This window comes from Molothrus aeneus, chromosome 7 (genome assembly GCF_037042795.1).
Source record: "Molothrus aeneus isolate 106 chromosome 7, BPBGC_Maene_1.0, whole genome shotgun sequence".
Classification (NCBI taxonomy): Eukaryota; Metazoa; Chordata; class Aves; order Passeriformes; family Icteridae; genus Molothrus; species Molothrus aeneus.
The window spans coordinates 5,522,018-5,541,143 of NC_089652.1; the positions used below are offsets into that span (position 1 = coordinate 5,522,018).

The 19,126-nt window shown below is 43.0% G+C and overlaps 1 protein-coding gene across 13 annotated transcripts in view; it reads right to left on the minus strand.

Annotated features, from left to right (window-relative positions):
• Nucleotides 1–19,126, minus strand: part of UNC80 (unc-80 homolog, NALCN channel complex subunit) — a 126,446-nt gene that overhangs the window by 93,625 nt on the left and 13,695 nt on the right. For 11 of the 13 annotated variants that reach the window (XM_066553631.1, XM_066553628.1, XM_066553632.1 and 8 more), the window contains exons 7-16: nucleotides 18,548–18,687; nucleotides 14,784–15,045; nucleotides 11,393–11,527; nucleotides 10,594–10,816; nucleotides 8,593–8,733; nucleotides 7,042–7,310; nucleotides 6,065–6,418; nucleotides 5,159–5,305; nucleotides 3,158–3,305; nucleotides 1,619–1,767 (exon numbers count right to left, since the gene is read on the minus strand). In XM_066553631.1, the coding sequence (XP_066409728.1) occupies nucleotides 1,619–1,767; nucleotides 3,158–3,305; nucleotides 5,159–5,305; nucleotides 6,065–6,418; nucleotides 7,042–7,310; nucleotides 8,593–8,733; nucleotides 10,594–10,816; nucleotides 11,393–11,527; nucleotides 14,784–15,045; nucleotides 18,548–18,687 (1,968 nt within the window). The remainder of the gene's footprint in view (nucleotides 1–1,618; nucleotides 1,768–3,157; nucleotides 3,306–5,158; nucleotides 5,306–6,064; nucleotides 6,419–7,041; nucleotides 7,311–8,592; nucleotides 8,734–10,593; nucleotides 10,817–11,392; nucleotides 11,528–14,783; nucleotides 15,046–18,547; nucleotides 18,688–19,126) is intronic. The other 2 variants (XM_066553638.1, XM_066553629.1) reach the window with 1 other exon arrangement.

A 19,126-nucleotide genomic window follows, 5' to 3' on the forward strand; every position in this document is an offset into this window, starting at 1 on the left:
TAAGTTTCACCTTTCACATTAAAATAGACTCTAGAAAGAAACAGGATTTATAAGAAAAATTTACCCTTGGTGCTCCTAATCTAAGTCCAATAATGGGCATTTTTTTCTGTATGCCACCAAATAATCTCTTATGAGAAACATTCCAAAGGAGGAATATTCCTAAGAACTAGAGGATTTGGACATAGGAAGACTACACTGCTGGTTTAAGGCATTAATGTGGCTTTCCTTCTCCTACTCCCTTCACCTCACAGAGCACTACTGCCCCTTCAGCTGGACTTCAGTGTCCTCACAGTTCTGCTGTGAGGACGATGGAATACAAGAATGTTTCTTGTTTGCTTCCATGAAAAATCCTAATTTCTGATAATAAAGCAGGCCTGAGACTAGCTGCTACAGTACACCAATTTGGGAGAAGAGCACTCATGTCACTCAGTCTACTGACTGCTCTGGGAAGACAGCACATACATAGCAAAAAGCAACACCTTCCTTTCCTCCACGTGTTCAGTAAATTGAATGTTTGTGTAAACCTTGGGAAGATCTACCAAGATGCTGTTCAATAATTCACATAGTCTGGCACCAGAGGGCCACGTGGTTAACCAAGTGAACTGCCTTTGACTTTGCTGGAAGGTGATTCATTGCAGCTGTGGTCTTAGAATCATAGAACTGAGGTTGGAAATGACCACTAAGATCTTTGAATCCAACCATTAACACAACACTGTCAGGTCCACCAAAAAACCATGTCCCTGCTTCTACATACACATCCCTATCTTTTAAATCCCTGCAGGGATAGTGATTTTGATGCCTCTGGTTTTAGCTTTTGTATTTTTCATATGAGAGGATGGTGAGCTCTCTTCACACAGTAGGGAGACAAAACAACTCCTTATCTAGCTGGGGACCAAGGACAAATAATCCAAATCTCAGACCCAAGAGCATAAACAACGTGGACTGAAGAGAGAAAAAAAAGGATGGGACTTCCTAACCTAAACCTATAAAGGGACAATTAACTCCAATATGCAATGGAGCAGAACTTATAAAAGTGACAGACCCCATGACCAGTTGTTCATTTTGTGACCATTTTGGTTCATCTTGGGTGCAGCCCTGGCTGGGCTCTTGTGCTGCTCAAGATGCATCCATTGAGGCCTTTTAATAAATCCCTGCTTTATTCTTTAACTCTGTCCAGCCTCTGTTCCAGGTCAGCCTTCACAAGGCATCAATTTCACCACTTCCCTGAGCAGCCTGTTCCAATACCTGACCTCCCATTTCAGTGAAGAAGTTTTTTCCTAATATCTAATGTAAACCTCCTCTGATACATCTTGAGACCATTTCCTTTTTTCCTGTCACTTTTACCTGTGATAAGAGACTGACCCACACCTTGATACAACCTCTGTCAGGAAGCTGTAGAGAGCAAGAAGCTCTCCCCTGAGCCTCCTTTTCTCCAGGCTAAGCAACTCTGTTTCCCTCAGCTGTTCCTCGTAAGACATGTGCTCCAGACTCTTTCCCAGCCCATTTCCATTTTTTAGGGAAGAAACTTCTGAATGTCTCCCCAGATTCTGAGATGCAGCTTCACTAGTGCCCAATACAAGGAGACAATCACTTTGTTAACTTGGTACCGAGGGCTTACCAGGTTTTCTGGGCTGTGGAGCTCGTGTGTAGTGGATGCACAGCGAGTGATCAATGACTTGAACATGGCACTCACAATAATACCTTCCACACTCTGGGCTGTAGACTTGTTGTCCACTGTGGTGAAGTTATTCCCAAATCCAGCCTTATCTGTAAAATTCAAGTGTAAGCAAGCCATCTTGTTGGGAACAGTTTAAAAGAGAGGGCTTACAGACACACAAAGGGATTATGATTATGATATATGAGACAAGTTGCCACCTAATATCCAATGCTCAGTTGTCTCAGTCCCACCCCACAAAAAATATAGCAGAAGCAAAGGGTAAAATGAATTATAAATATGGAAGTATTTCCAAGAAATAGCTGTATTATGAAAAAGGATTGAAAATATCAGGACAATTCTAGTTTTGCACCATTCACACCTCTCATATAAAGAAGTGCAGAATAAGACTTAAAATTTGAATAATAACTCCAGTTTTTCTAGTTACCATTTTAAGGGATAAGAGGTGTTTGATTAAGCTGCAAAGTGACAACACCCATGAAACAAATATCTTCTAAACTATAGGAATGCTTTTCTTGGAAGGTGCACAAGAACACCAAGCTTTCAGAAAGACTCAAAAAAGAATTAGGCATTTCAATGAATTACAAAAAACATCCCAGTTTCCTGAGATGGGAGATAAGACTCTCAAGAGCTGCCTAAGCTGTCATGTTTCAAAGAATAAGCCAGTCAATAATTGATGAATACTTAGGGAAATGTCATATGGGAATCTTCCTCATGAAAGCTGGCTATATAATGTTCTTTGATGCTTTCCCTGAAATTCCTGGCATCAAAGACAGGCTAATAAATTAGTCAGACTCTCTGAGTGTTTCAGAGGACCTATTTCTACTCTGTAAACAGCCACTCTTAAATGTTGTTTCATGCAGTGACCAAGCATAAATGTTTGCCTGTTCTAATACAGAACATAATTTTCCTAACTTAAAAAAATCCTCAAAACCTGCTATGTACACACATGCATGCACATTTGTAACTGCAGGCATATGCATCTGCGTGTCCATATTCTCATTCATTCAAGCAGTTCTTGCTGCTTACTGTGCTGCCTTTTAAGCTCTGAGGCACCCACAGAGGGTTTTAAAGCTCAATTATACCTCCATTCAGAATAAACTGTGTATTAAACTGGCCATTCCCCCTGGTGCCTTGTCATGTCATGAAGCAGAAAACTTCCTGCCCGAGGCATGGTTTAATGCAAATCTCCTCTGTGAAGAGCCATGAACAAGAGGTAGGATGAATCAAAGGGAGTCCTTCAATTTCAGGTGCACTGTGTGCTACAAGATCTTGAGGCAAGGTCAGTGGCTGGTCAGATCCAAAGAGGTCCAACTCCCTTGACCCCCACTGCCTAAGGATTCCGTTTATATATCCAGATACAAACTGAGAATAAACAGAGAACAGCAAATCACATTTTGTAGTTTGCAAAGGACAGGAATGTGGCTTCTTTCTGATGGCACTGTTTAAGACATGCAAGTGACTGATGCCAGGAGTACTTACTATCAGTGACTGGCTCCATGCAGAATCCCAGTAAAGCATGCAGGAAATCCACCACGTTATTGAGAGAATCCTTATTCACGTAATCTCTCACGGTCTGCCGGAACTGCATCTTGTCCAGTTTGTACAGCTTGGTCAGGCAGTTCTGGGCCTGCAACAGTCCCCATCAAATCATATCACATCAAAGTACATGCTCAAGTTTTGCTAGCAAGAGCAAGGTAATTTTGCACTTAGCTGTCTCTGAATGGTCCCATAACAGGACAGGTTCACCTCTGGAGCCAACAAGAAATTCAGCACCAAAGAGAGTGCACCAGTATGGGCACCACTGTTTGAAGTGGTGATAAAGCCACTACCAGCTATATCTCCTGTCCTCTCTTCCTCTGCCCAATCCCAAAGCAAAATCTCACTGGATGTAAATGAACTGGGAATGTACCACCTCTGTCAATGCTCAGTGCCTTGGTGGAACATGTTTTTCGCCTCAGGCATCTGAGTGTCACCCTCCAGCTCAGACCCAACCTATTGCATGCCCCTATACCCAATTTACATCACACAGAACACTAACTTTTTACTTAAAAATTATAATTGTCAACTTCTTATCACAAAACTACCCATCCTACTGGGGCCCCATGAAGCCTGGAGTTAAAATAATCTAAATAATCTAAAATAATCTAAAATATCATCTCTACAGGAAACATGAACTCTCCTCTTTTCTACAATAGGGTGCTTAACTTTCCAGTAAACTCAGACATGATTGTCCACGCAGTCAACACAAACGCTGCATGCAAAGCAGTTTGGCCAGACAAACACACAGAAAATGCAACAGACTTACACATGTAGAGAAATGTTTCCCTCAATTCAATGGGCCTGATAAGAATCTTGGTTCCAAGAGGTTTATTTATTTATACTTGATGTTATGCATAGGTCTAAATGGCTCAGCTCCAACAGAAAAATCTAACTGACATGGTGATGAATATGGTACCTGTTCAACCAGTGTTCTGTGCAGAGCCTTTCTACTGCTACCACTGGGACTCTCTCACCCCATCTTGTCCAATTGTGTCCAGTCCTGCAGGACCTGGAAGTCTAGCTAACACAAGAAGACTGCAAGGACACAGAGCAGCCAATCCATCTCTGAGAAATGAACCTCAGAGCCCAGAACTTAATTACAGCTCTGTTGGCACAGCTCAAGCTAACCAAAGCCATGGAGAAGCCATGGTTCACACACGTCGCATGGGATTAGTAAACTCTGATTATCATAGTCATGAAAAATGCCCCCTTCTGCAAGCACACATGGTGAGGAGGAGTCATGCACTGAGAAGGCCTTTGAAAGGCTCCCATTTAATGAGCAGTTGGACTGATCTCAAGGAGACAAACTCGTCTGGATTAAAGCTGATGTCTGGGCTACACTCTGGGCACTTTCCAATGTCTTAACTGGGGCAGAAACAAAAATGTTAGGAATTAACAGTGATGATCCACCATATCCTTCAAAAGGGCACAAGTGAGTCTTTTACTTCCTTGCAGAACAACAGAACAAGTACAGTGCAAATACAGAGCACTCCAACCATCAGGAGCTGATGGAGCAGCCCAGCAGCAATCAGTCAAAATCACCACTAGCAAAGGTGGATGTACTTACACCTCAGATTTTGGATTCATGTAGGCAACCCAAGATAGCTGCACCTCTTGTAAGTAGCATACTCTTTTGGGGTACTGTCCTGTGAAAAATTACTAACACCAGCTCACACATGGAATTTGCTCCCATGTATTGTCCCAACCCATCTGCTGGGGTGGCCAGAAGCACCCTGGGCCCCAGGTGTGCCCTTAGAAAGCCCCAGGGACTGGAAGGCAACACTACAGCTGAAAATCTGCTACGGCTGGGCTGCAACACAGTCTGTGAGCTAGGGCAAAAAGCAACACATTTACTGTCAATACAGGGAAAGCTACAGAGGGGGCAGGCAGCCATCTCAGCAGTACAAGGGGGGACACTTTAATGAGCTTTAATTCTCTTACATTCTCCCGAAATACCTGGAGTCTCAGGCGATCTCCAGAGAGCCCTCGGTGTCCTTCTCCACAACCATAGGCACAGCCCAAGGACTTCACAATTTTGATCAGCATTGTGAGTGCCAGCCTATGGGTGCTGATAGATGGGCCTTCATCCTGAGGGTCACAGAGGGAAGGACAGTGGGTAACCCTGGCACAACCACTGGCATTTTGCTAGCATTTTATTTTTGACAAGCTGCTTTCCATTTCTCATCTCAGACACTCCATTTCTGTGTTGGTATTCTTGAAGTGTTTACTCCAATTATTTTTCAAGTTTAGAGACCAGCCCCCTCCTTTTTAGTTCCCATCAAAAAGTTATGCTATAAAAGTAAAGCCCCTACATGCTGCTATGCATACCATTCAGAACTGACTTCAAAAAATTAACCCTGAAAAACAGAGAGTTGGCTTGGCTGAGTAGAAAACCAAACATCTTTTTAAAATGTCTTAGATATTATGTTACTATAAGTTGCAGCTTCAGAGGCCAGCAATATAGCATCTCTTGTCCAATTCTCATAGCAATACTGAAAAATTTAAGACTTCTAGTAATCAAATAAAAAAGAAACTGTGCTCACACACTGGGTTCCGTTTTTCCTTTACAAGCTATGAATAATAAACCTGAAAAAAAACATTGTCATTGAGGGCTGCAAACACTTTGTCAAGATATTGAAAATGTCCGTGCCAGGCTCACAAACTCCATTTTTGGCAGCTGCTTCTCTGCAGTAGCTACAGTGCTTGAATTGCTAATCATTTTTCCTCATCAGAACCCCAAGTGAGAATCAGAGCAAAATAGACGGGCAGCTCCATACACATGCAAACTCAATCTTAGCAGACATTAAAGTACATTTGGAATTGTATAAAGAGAGAAGCAAAACAAACCTTTTCTTGTTTTCTGTCATTCTTCTCATATGGGCCTCCTCCTCCTCCACCACCTCCACCTCCTCCACCTCCTCCTCCACCACCTCCTTCTTCTTCTCCATCTCCAGCTCCACTAATTGGAGGTGGCCCAAATCCACAGGCTGAACCACAAGCAGCCCCTTTAAGCTGGAAGGAGCCTTCACTTGGTCTCTTTTCAGGGGCCTCGTTTTCTTTGTTCTCACTCTTCCTGCGAACTTTCTCCACACAGGGCACCACACCAAGCTGCAGCAAGCATTCCACAATGTTCAGCGCCACGTCACAAATCCGCGAACTGATGTCGTGGTTCAGAACCAAGTAAACAGCCTTCAGCACCACCTGAGGGATTCAAAGATCATATTTAAAGCCAGAATTATTTCCTCTCCCAGTAATATTTAGAAATTCTAGATTCCAGAAACTCGTTACAGCGGGCACAGTACAAACGCTGAACAAATAATACACAACCCTAAATACCAAAAGCCTACAACCTAGATGTCAGACAAGAAACCACAGGCTGGGCACAGTCAGGCTGAAAAGGAAACCATGAGATGACATCTGTGAGCCTGAGAACACTGCTTCAGTGCACCAAGAGCTGGCAAGTCATTGAGGGGAAAGCAGAAAAAGTGAGGTTTTAAGGTGCTAGAAGAAAGGTGCTACTCAGTCTTACACTATTTCAAAGGGAATTTGGTGCATGCCCCAGGAACACAGCCATTACATAATACTACTCAAAATCTGATGTGTGCATTCCACATGCACATGCGCTCCTTGCAAGGAGTAACAGGAGTTGCAGTTTCTCAGAGGAGACTTTTAGGATATGCACAAATGTATCTGACTGACCTTTATATACTGCTGAGAGAAGTCATATAAAGAGGTGGAGGAAAAGCCCATCAAACCCCTGATCTCAATGGAACAGCTACATTGACAGAAGAGGGACCTGGCTTTCCTTGTTCCTTGCCAATTACCGAGAGATCCAGCATGCCATTCTTGTGGACAAAGCTGTTGGTTCCATCAATGTGATCCGTATCCTCCAAGCAGCTGTAATTGATGCAGGAGTCTGTCAGGCTCCGTGGGAGGTTGGCACATGCCAGTGGCTCATGGGGCATCTCGGGGATGGGCACCTGGTTGCAAAGCTTCCTCATGTGCTCGCTGAAAAAATCGGCGTAGCCCACGTTGAACGAGGCCAGGGTGGTGTTGAAGGTGGCCACGGTGATGGTGGAGATCTGGGACCGCACTGCAGGGAGGAAAACAGCTACCTGAAAATAAATTTCTATCTCTATAGCTACACAATAGAAGACTGAGGCTGAGCTTGTCTAAAGACAGCAGCTCCTAAAGTGGTTTGTAACGCCAAAAGAAATAACAAGCTCCTAATTCCTATCATGTGCACAGGGACCAAAGGTAAACTCGTTTCTTCTTTTAACACAGTGTAAATTAGAACAACCCCAAGCTTGTTCTAGCAGTTCAGTTCTCTGGCAGCTCAAGCTGATGTTAAATGGGCAGTCAAGTAGATCAGGCAACTCAGACATTCTAAATCTAATCCAAAAGGATTTTTCTCCTTGCATTAATCCAGTGCCTCATCTTAAAAGCAGCAGTTTGCCCCTGCAAGGCAAAGAGAAAGAACTCTACAGCTGAAAGACGGTAGGGGTCAAGGTAGCAGCACCACAGCACAAATTTGAAACAGCTTTCCAAGTCACATCAATCTGGAAAATTTCATCACACCAGTTGAAGAAAACAGTACCTGTGACAGTCTAAACCCTCTCCACAATGCATAGCTGTCTGATGAGAAAGGCACTGCAGTCTTAAGCTCACAGCATTCAGAGACAGGAACTTTGAATTACTCAGGTCAGCAAGCTGGCTTTAAGAGCAAATTTTTATCAAGGGTGCCTCATATTTTTAAAATGCATGCTGATTTCCAGGCCCCAGTGCTCATAATTTCCCACACCTAGTGCTTTGTAAGTAAGTTTATATACCCTGTAGTGTAGAAAGACACCCATAGGGTTGTTTAGACCACCATCTGCCAGACAGTACAGTAACAGGGCTAGAGACTAACAAAGAATCTCTTCCTATGGCTATTAAATATAAATGTAGTCTAATTAATGAACTAATGACATCTAATACATCTAATGAGCAATGACTCAGTGATGGACTGGTTATACATAGCAACTCGCCAGAGTGGCAATCACATTTCCTGACAGCTTGTGCAGTTGTGCTAGCTGCCATTAAAGACAGCAATACCAAGCTTCTGTTCACACTTTTGTGTTGTGTTGTGGTAAGGCAAGAAGGCATGGTTTGAGGTTTTCTCCCTGCTGATGGCCACCAATTGTTTTAACAACTGCTCCAGAAAAACATGAACCGTTTGAAACCTTTTTCTTCATAGTACATAAAACCCCTCAAGAGATACGGAAACAAAAAAGGAAAAATCAATTAGTCACACACATGCAGAAACAGTAACTCTTCCTTCCACTTTTTTTGGTTGATATTTCAACGAAACACCTGTCCTGATGTGTTAAATTTACCTTCTTTGACTGTGTTGTCTCCATGGCTGTTGGAGGGGTCTGGCAGTTCAGAGACCAGCGTGTGATGGGAGTGCGAGTGCCGGGCGCTCAGCCCCTCCATCTCCGTGGCTGTGTCAGAGCTTCCCCTCCTGGTAAACTTCCCTAGAGAGACAACAAGAAACAGAGATTTCATTTAGCTACCTGAGAGGTGGCTGGAGACAGCAGCTGTGGTTAAAATTTAAAGGATTGAAGTCTGTAAAAATCAAGGTTTTTCATCACGCTGTGAAGCAGAACCAAAGATTATGGTGGGATTCCTTATGTGGGTTCATTGACATAGAGACTAAATGGTCCAAACTCTCTGCAAGGCTCTTCCCCTCAGCACATACTGGTTTAGCTGACACCTGCATTCTTAACCAACTGCACCTTCAAGAAAATAAAACTGGTCAGCACTGTATGACTCCTCCCTTTGAGGTATACTATAGGAATTTATTTTTGGGGGAAAGAGGAGAGGAAGCTAAGTATATCGTTTTAGAGGAGTGCTAAGGCAAACTAAATTCTTCAAGAATACAAAAAAACACTGCTTAGTGAACTTAGAAATTTGAAGTAACAAATTTTTAGGTTCAAACACTGTACCTCTGCAATATCAAGACAGTATAAGCCTCATTGAGAAAATAGCCTATTTATATTCTGTCCAATATGCACTCCAGGAACACTGTGAATAGAACTTTTCAGCATACTAATGACTTTGTTAATGACACTAATGACACTGCTGCTAACAATTGTCATGCTGTTGTAATAATTGTCATAATAATGATACTGCTGCCTCTTCAAAGATTTCTCTTTTAAAGAAGGGAATACAAAAATTCTTTGGATCTATTTGAAGATGCAATGCTTGTGTAGTGCTTGCTACCACACAGGAACAGTGGTATTCAAGTGGAAAAGAGATCACTACAGGCTCCCAGAGTAGCTATTATGCCAGTAAAGAAGTTTTCAGAGAAAAAGTGAACTGAAGCACAAGTCCTTCAAGGTCTGCTGTGAGCAGTTATGTCACAGACATATTTTATGAAAAATCATTTTGCCACGATTTTTTCTCCTGAGAAGCTGAGAAGCCTCAGAGGAAAAGAAAAACAATAATTATCTGCCACTGTGGAATAAAACAGGTGTATATTTGATTGGCCTCATGTGATTGTTTTTAATTAATGACCAATCACAGGTACAGCTCTGTCGGGACTCTGAGCAGTCACAAGATTTTATTATCATTCCATTCTTTGCTAGCCTTCTGATGAAATAATTTTCTCTCTATTCTTTAGTGTAGTTTTAGTATATAATTTTCTTTTCATATAATATATATCATAAAATAATAAATCAGCCTTCTGAAACATGGAGTCAAGATTCTCATCTCTTTCCTCGTCCTTGTACCCGTACGCACCCCACCACACAGTTACCAACAGATGTGGATGTGTAATGCAAACATTTATGCCCTGGTAGCTTCCCACTCTCAGGAATGCAATCTCCTCCTTTTCCTAGACTTCTTCACTGCTTCCCTTCAAGGCACTGAAAATGCTAATGCTTAGCACAAGCTACAATGCAATGCACAGGTTATCACTGGTCATGATGACCAGTCACAGTGGTTATTTGCCACTCATCCACATAGTCCATTTTTACTTTCAAAGGCCTCTGAAGCTGTAAATAAACTATTGGGTCACATCCTTTCACCAGGCCCTGTTATCCTAGTGAAAACACACGCAGTGTACTCACTTATGCTTTAACATTCTGCCCAATCTTTTCACATGGATACTTCCTCGCTCTTCCATCCACACAAATATCCTTCAGCCTCTGTTTCTCACAGCCTTCAATTCCACTCAACAACAGTCTTGGAATTAAGAGGGTTTTTTTAACTAAGCGAACAGAACCGGGAACAGAGGGTGACAGAAGGACTGGATGAAGAAACAGCCCCTGCTGTTGTCTGAATGTTCGCAGGAGGAGTGACATGGAGCCCGGGGCAGACCAGCGATACCTCACCTAAGATGGTGGTTGGCCACCCTCCCCTCTCCATGCCACGCCGGTCCTCTCCAATTCCAGAGAAGCTGCCGAAGGAGAAAGTGCTGCGAGTGGGGGAGACATCCAGGTGATCCTCGTGGAGCAGGAAGGGCACCCCCATCCGCCGCTGCCGCTTCTTCCCGGCGTGGTGGAACGGAATCGACCCCTTGCGCTCACGCTCCCTGTCCTCTTTGCGGCTCTTGAACTGCAGCAAGAGCAGTTAAGAAGCTTTGAGGCATGGAAAACAACCACTTCAGGGAAAAAGATAACACAGATATATTTCCCCAAGTATAATTTGCACTCGGAGCATTTTATCTTGGCCATTTCCCATGGCAGAGTCTAATTGCATGCTGGGGTCCTGTGAGCATTTGAAGGAGTTCAGTCTTGCCCGAGGCTGGGATGGATGCCCTCAAATAATTTTATATCATTCTTTGACCTTGAGCATGGAATGGATGGTTGGAAACCCAGAGCTAAGACGAGGTAAAAAAAGCACAACTCACTGAATTAGCTGGAATTACAGTGAGCACTGGCACTTAAAATTCAGCACTGGCTGAGTAGCCTCCTCTCATGCAGTTCCATCAGGACAATTACTTGAATAAAGACTTCAGTATGCGCATATAAAAACCAACATAATAACATGCAGAATCAACTCCAGTGAAAAGGGATGATGATCTCACATATGGCATGAATATATGTTCCAAGCAGAACTTCAGCAGCTACTTAGGGAGACACTGAGCTGCTGAATCATAGGTAAATTAAAGTGCAGTTTTCTTTCACTCACCTTTTTGAAGATGTTCATTCCCAGGTCTGTGGAGAGATCTGGAACTGCTGGTCTACGCAAGTTGGTCAGTGAAACCTTGGAAAATGCCTCTGTGCTTAGTGACTTTTCTTCCTCATTACACTTTATTGTAAGATCCTGCAGCTCCCAAAAGAAGACAAACACAAGGAGAAATAGAGGATAATCAGCCTTGAAAAAGGAGCTGCTTCCTAGAACTATCATAGGAGCCCTGTAGAAGAAAAATACTCCATTCATTACACAAAAACATTTACACATTTAAAGAAAATAAATGAACAAAATTTAGAAACTTCCAGAATTATTTACTTTGACTAACCTTTCAGTCACCAAAGGAAAAAAGTACAGCACACTGTAGGGAAAGCCTCAGGCATTGCTGTCAGCCTGGTGTGGTGGCATGGAAGAACATGTTTGATTGTGATCCCAGGTAAGACTCGAAGTAACTGATGAGGTCTTTGAGATCTTGGTTTAAGTCCATGAGCAATCATAATGGTTACCCTTTGTAAAGTGCTTCATTTAAGATCCATGCCCTTAATAACACACACTTTTAAATACATATTTTGGGACTAAACTGCAAATAAGCAACACTGTCCCTTCAAGAAACTTAATTTTCAGAAAATTTATTTACTCAAAGAAATCTAAGACTTCTAAATCATTAAACATGCTCCACTTGTAATAAGAGGGCTCCCCGTCCATCATTTTTCATATGAAACCTCCCCACTTTGCTGTATCACAGATGTCCCACAACAGCAAAAACCACGAGGCTCACTCACCCCAGCTTCAGTAGAGCTCACTCAATTCACCTCTGCATCAAACAACACATGCCATACCTGCCTGCTGCAAAGAAGGAAACTGGCACAAACTCAGCCTCCAGCCATCTGCTCTCAGTAGAGACCTAATGCCCATCTTCCATGAGATGTTTGTGCAGCTGACCTGACCAAACTCCCTCAGGGTAATTTGCTTCTGCCTAAATATCAGCTTTTTTCCAATTGAATGCTCTTTTTCTTTGCTGTCCCACCAGAAATATTCAGCTGAAAAAGCAGGTCAGGTTAAAACACCTTTCTGCTTTCAACGCAAAGATAGCCATATGTCAGGGATAGATGAAGTGACCACTGTGACAGGTTTAGAGTCTGCCTAGCCAGACTGCAAATTGCAGAGCCAGCTTCTGCAGCACACAAGTGTGCAGTTTTATGCGCAACAAGGTCCAGAAGGACCTGATGAAGCCTTTGCAGCTGAAGCCTGACAGCAGTTACAGTGTTTGCAGTACCAAATATTGGGGGGGTCACAAATTTTTCAGAAACTTTTCAGACTAATCAGAAACTACCCTTGAATCCTCCCTCTTAATTTTATCAGGACAAGAATGAGACACACAGCAGCAAGTCTCCTCCTCACCACTGTTTGTAGAACAAAGGTATACATATCTACCACTTTGCATCTATGATTAAAGAGTCAGAGGAGTCACACGTAAAATCCAATACACAGTAAATCAGGATTCAACCCTAGCCACTCTCAACAGTGAGGCCAGCAAGTACTCCATATGGCTTTTTTCTTAGCCTTTATGGCTCTCTGGCCCCTGCTGGCTATAAAACATTGTATGAAATTATTTTGGATTAAGTATCTTTGTCCATTGGTTACTAAGTCAGTGTATACCAGGTGGTTTTTCTTTACTCAGTTTTTGCCTGCCACTTTACATCTTTCCTGCTGAAACACAGTGTGCCAATGTTTTTGAGAAGTTATTGATCAACTGAGTAGAAATGATGACAGTGTGTTAGGAATTTCAGGTCAAGACTGAAAAACCAGGCTTTAAGCATAACCCTGTGTCAGACAAGCTTGAGAAGCCTCAGCATACAACCCCTTGTGTTAACAGAAAGGACAAATCCCAGCCTTTGGGAGGTGGCACTCTCTGCTGTGAACAGCCTTGTTTGATGAGACTTATGTAAGAATAGCAGTAAAATTCCTGCTGTTGGCTGGGATGAACTAGAACCCAGCTGCTTCTGTGTGTTTCAGTCCTCAAAGTTGTAAAGAAGGGGGGCATGAGTTGAAAGTTTTGCTGCCTGGAAGACCGTTTCACTTCCTCCATCACAGCTGTTATGCTTAACAAACTGGAACCCTGGAACAGGATTCTATATTAAAGAAGTATGGCAAAAATACACCAGACTGACACAGAGGTCACCAAAAGCACTCAAACTCAGCCTTGGAGAGAAGCATGCCCTGGACAGTCCTCACATGAACAGCCACAATGTACCCAGTGGAATTGCCAAATGGATTTAACAGAACAATATTAGAGAAGAGCAAAGGAGTCTTCTGCAAGTGAAAGAGTTTATGCTTGTCTTCCAGATTTTGAGCATCTGGGGTCTACTGGAAAAAAAATATTTCACCTTCCTTCCACTCAATACCTGTCAGAGTCCCAAAAGCAGCAGTTTTAGGAAAAACACCAAGAATTCTGAGATTTCCAACTCCAAAAAAGACATTTGATAGCAAAATAAACACATCTTTTATTCAAGTGTGACATAAAATTGGAAGGCAAAAGTAGAATCTCTGGTAAATTTTGTAAGGCAGCTCCATCAACTAAGTAAATCGGCATTTGCTGCACATGACAGGAAGAGAGGGCACAACGTAAAAGTAACACAAATCCACAAGGAGATTAACTGAAAATGCAACAACATTCCTTTTTTAACTCTGGAACAGGTCAACAACACAAAAAAATATTTAAGCTCAAACACAAAGCTCTTTACTGCAGCAAGGTCAGGCAGACAGGGCTCACTGTCCAGCAAACAGGGAGCAAGACTTGACACCTATTAGGACAGTTTCTCTACTAAGACTTTTTTTTTTTTTGCAAATATAAAAGTTATGTAATAACAGCACAAGTACCAACATGGAGAGCTTTTGCTCACTGCCACTGTTTGCCAAGCCTAATTCAATATTTTAGCACAAGAGTTTGTCTGAAGTGTGCAGTCCTGTGCTAAACACAGTTCCATTTCTCTCATTTGAGGGAGTACACCAGAGAAGCTCAGTGGGTCCTGACCATTACACTGTAATGCAAAGGCATTGGTAACCATTTCTTCTGACAACTGCATTAGCACATTCTCACATTAAAAACTAATGTGAGGAAATTAAAAGGAATTCTCACATTAAAAACTAATGTTATCCCAGTTCACCCTAGATTAATTATCCCAAATCAACACTACAGCTCTCAGCCATCACCAGCTGTGACCCTCTGCATCAGATTCTGTCCTTCTGAATCAATGCAGGTACCTGACTGTAAGACTGATCTGGAAGTGAGCCCATACCAAAGCTGAGCCCACCACTACCTGTTCAGCAACCACCCCACAGCATCACCACCACAGCAATTACTTTCTCACCACCAGCAACTCCTCACCTGGGTTTTGTGGGTGTTCACCAGAGAGGGTGCAGCAGCCACCATGGAGCTGCTACGAGGCCTTGGCAGAGGGGTAACCTCAGGCTCAGGGGGCTTCTCAGGTTTCTCCTGCAGCATGTGCCTCAGCCTCTGCAGGTAGTACATCAGCGACCACTGCGTGCCCTCCTCAGACCAGTGGGGCTGCAGCAGGCAGCGCAGCACAGCCACGTCGAAATAGGTGGCGTAGCGAGACTTCTGGCATGGTGGAATCACCAAGGACACCCTGTTCCAAAAGGCAGGGATAGAAATGTCAGTCCTCAGACTCCTTAGGCCTTCTCAGATACTCAGCTCTCTGCATAAAGTCCTTTGGGATTAAGGTGCCTAACTGAGGAAAGCATTATTGAAGGCATCTAACTGGATATTTGGCTTTCAGGTGCCCAGAGGACTCCAACACATGCTGTCAGGGGTTTTCTGGGATAGGGGTGCTTTCTTAAACTGTGATCTGAAGATAAACCTCCAGTACCTGTGCTCAGTAATTTGTTCAGCAGGAAAAAGACAACCCTCATGCATCTGCAGCTCTGATACTCATAATATTTAGGAATGGTTTACATTTGCTCATATCGGGCCTTACTTAAGAAAAAGCAGGCAAGGCAGCTAAGTTGGTTAACCTTTTAAACTAATTAAATCAATTCCTATATAAATAAAAGCTACTATTATGAGCATTCTTTGCCAAGGTGTTCTAGAGAAAAGCACCTTTTAAAACCCTCATTATAATTTTAGTGCCCTATCCATTTCCCAGTGGATTTCCTAAGTATTGGAGAAATTAGTGCACACAAAAGCAAGGCATCTGTAAGTGAGCTTCATAGATGAGAATCTAGAAAGCAGCTGTATGTAATTCATAGACAATGCTGTTGCAATAAATTGCCCTAAAGTTTTTATTCCTAATCTTTTACACAACTTTTCTCCCAGCAGAGTACAACTGGCCTGATCTACCCTCTGGACAGTCACTAGCTGTCAGGAGACAATCTGTCAGAAAGGAGCAAGTGAAAGGCAGTCACAGGAATAAGAATCACATGGTAAGAGGTGTGAAATCCTGGGGGTGGTGCAGGAACTCTGGAAATTTTTTTCTTTTTTTTTTTTTTGTCTGCTGAATACACATTTTGAAAGTTTCCACTCTAGATTAGAAACAGACCTCTGTGACCTGTTTATTTCTGGGATTCTATAAAAATTAAGAGTGCTTTCATGCCCTATATTCCCAGGCATTTGAGAATCATCACAAGAATATCAAGCTGGTGTTCTATTTTTTGTTAAAAGCCATTTTTATTATCAGCTCTGCAAGTAGTGTGGACAGGTCATCCCCATCTCCACCACATTCTGAACAGATGGATCCAAGGCCATGGTCCAGGAAAGCCCTAGGGAACAGCAGCAACACTGAGCCCTGGGACCTCTGAGAGCTCGAGTGCTTTGCTGGATCTCTGCCCTGTAGCCCCAAGGCAGGCATGGAGCTGGCAAAGGAGAAAGAAGTGTGCATGGAACACTGACACCAACTGGAATCACACGAACCCTGCTCCATCTTACATGCCTGGAAACAGGGAGCAGGTGTCAGGGCTGGGCTTGGATCAACACGTGGATCCAGAGCTCAAACTTGCAGAAGATGGTTTGCTGCCAGCCCCACAAGCCAATGCTGGAGGCACTTGGAAACTGCAGACCAGCCTGTGTCAGCATATGCCACACTACACAAAATACACACACTCAAAGTTTCTCCCCTAGTGCTGTATTCCAGGTAAAAAGGCTGCAAGTTTGACAACTTTGAAATGAGCTGTCACAAAAACCTGAAAAACTGATTTAGGAAAGAAAACAACATGAAATGGGAATATGCTGTAACATTTTCCCCATAAACCTGATGTGAAAGGTGGTTTTGTCAAAGTTTAGGCTGTGCCACATAGATCTAGCCTGCAAAAAGCCAGAAGTATACCCAAAGTATCCCAGCAAAGGAAATAAAAACCTGTCATCCCAGCAGCAATTGTGAAAGGCCTCTGCAGGACCCTGAGCAGTGTATGGGGCTAAATAAACAGCTTTTCATACTCCCCTATCTGTGACACAGGCGAACCTGAGGCATGACACAGGCTGGAGCAAGGCATGTTCTCCTTATGAAATATTTCTGACTTCCTGCAAAGTCTATTTCCCAGGCAGCCTGTTCAAGGTAGCAGCTGGATAAAGGGCTGTGGTTTATTTGCTTCAGGATTAAACTGAATCATCTCTTTATGGAGAATTACACTGCATGGAGGAGCCACACTCAGCTAGGATCAGAACAAGCCATTTGTTTTGACAGTTTCTGAAGAACCAGAAATTCAACTCTGTAGTTCATTGAGAGGAAAAATCTAGTGCTTGTATAATCAGCTGATGGTTGCCTGTGACTGCAGGGAAAGTGGAAATGCAGCCTTCCTTCAACCCCTGGCCAAGGACAAAGGAATACTTTGGCTGTTGGTAAGCAGAGTAAACAACATTTGTTCCACAGTTATCTGTTGCTTGGCAACCAAAGCTCCCTGTACAGCCTTAACTCATCAATGAGTTCTGCAAATGAGGAGGCATAATGATGCTCTCTTCAAAGCCTGTCTGGAGCTTCATCCCCATGGCAACCACCAGACCCTGCTTGATAAATTGATCACCTGATTCTGTCTTCTTAAAAGGTTGCTTATTTCTTACAGCAGCAGTGCACTCTCTGAGCAGTACTGTTCACACACAGAAAGGCAGCTCTGTCCCCACCTTCAGTTTTACTGGTTCACAGTAATACAAATTAAATACAGATCCAGAACTGACAACAGGCTTGATAAAAAAACCCCAAGGGATTTTTTTTATCTCATTCCTGATGGGATGAGAGCCTTAAGGAATAGTTTTTTCCTTTGCACCAATGAAAAGATGCCCTGAGCTCCCATTTGAGAGATCAGAGCTGGTACTAGCTGATACTCAGAAAAATCACTCCATCCTATATTTCTGTCACTGTAATGAAGCCATTTCTTAAAAATGCAGTGTTTTGGATATGATATTTCCCCAAGGAGAAGCAACAGGACCAGCGTTTTCAGGTGTTCAAGTGACACTCCTAAATCCACAGAGACTTAAAATTACAGCCCTCCCTCAGCAAAATCTCTGAAAACACTCATCATCCTGATTTACTTTATGGCCCTACTGAGCGTCCAGCGCTACTGAAAATCTACTTCTATCTTTCTGTGCCAAAATTTAGATGAATTTATTAGTGCCAAGCTGGGAACCAGAGTCTGAGCATTGTAGGACAAGCTGGAAGCACATTTTCATAGCTGTGCTTCTTTGTTAGTCTGTTCCTTTGGGTCAGTAAAGCCAGCCATGCAGCAGGATGCAAAGGAGACATAATGAAGGCAGTGGAAAGAGGCTTGCAGAAATTCTTTGCTAGGGGGAAAGAAAATCTGGTCAGAAGGAAGCCAGATAATATACCAGTTGCCTGAAGGTGAAACTAGCCTGGAAGGGGTGAACCTGAGGGTTATTTTTTGAGTCTTGAATTCCAGCATTCTAGAACAGACCAAAGAAACTGTCCCAACAGGCCAGCTAGAGATTTCTCTGAAGAGAGAAGCATTGAGTAACAAGTGCTGCCATCTTTTTCATCACCCAGAGCTGAGATCTGTTGAATTAAGAATTTGATACCAACATCCAACACCCTCAGCATGTCCAGACAAAAGTGCATGCAAGATGGACTTGTGTGACCTCCACCGCTAAATCACACGAGCCCAAGTTTCTCCTGAAAGCCTTTGTACCTGGGATGTGCAGAACTTCTCTCCTGGGAGGTCTGGGAGGACACACTTCCCTCCAAGGAATTTCCAGGGTGACATGCTGAACCAGAAGCCTTTGGAGGTACAGGATCTGGCTGTGTTGTCTCACAGACCACCTGCAGTCCCTTGAGATAGTTGCAAAAAAGAAAATAGGCACACCAACATAGGTATATAAACATTTATTGCTCTCATGTTAGTTGTATAACTGCAATTTGAGTTTAGACATTTGAGTTTAAACATTGAGTTTAGTTACTTTTACACCATAAAACCATGGAAAAACTGATCAAGCCTGGGGCTTCTCAATACAAGGCATTGTACAGACAAAGGGTACATTGTACAGGTCTCTTGCCCAGGAGAATGATTTGGGATGGAAGGGACCTTAAAATCAGACTCCAACCCTCCTGCCATACACAAGAACAGGCTTCCATCCTATAAGACAGGAAAAGGCCAAGGAGGATCCAGATAAATATACCCCACAGCCTTTGGTTCCACTGCAAACAAGGCTGGGAGCCTTAGCTGTGAATAAGTGCAATTTCTGGAGATGAAATACTTTAGGGTGGTAAC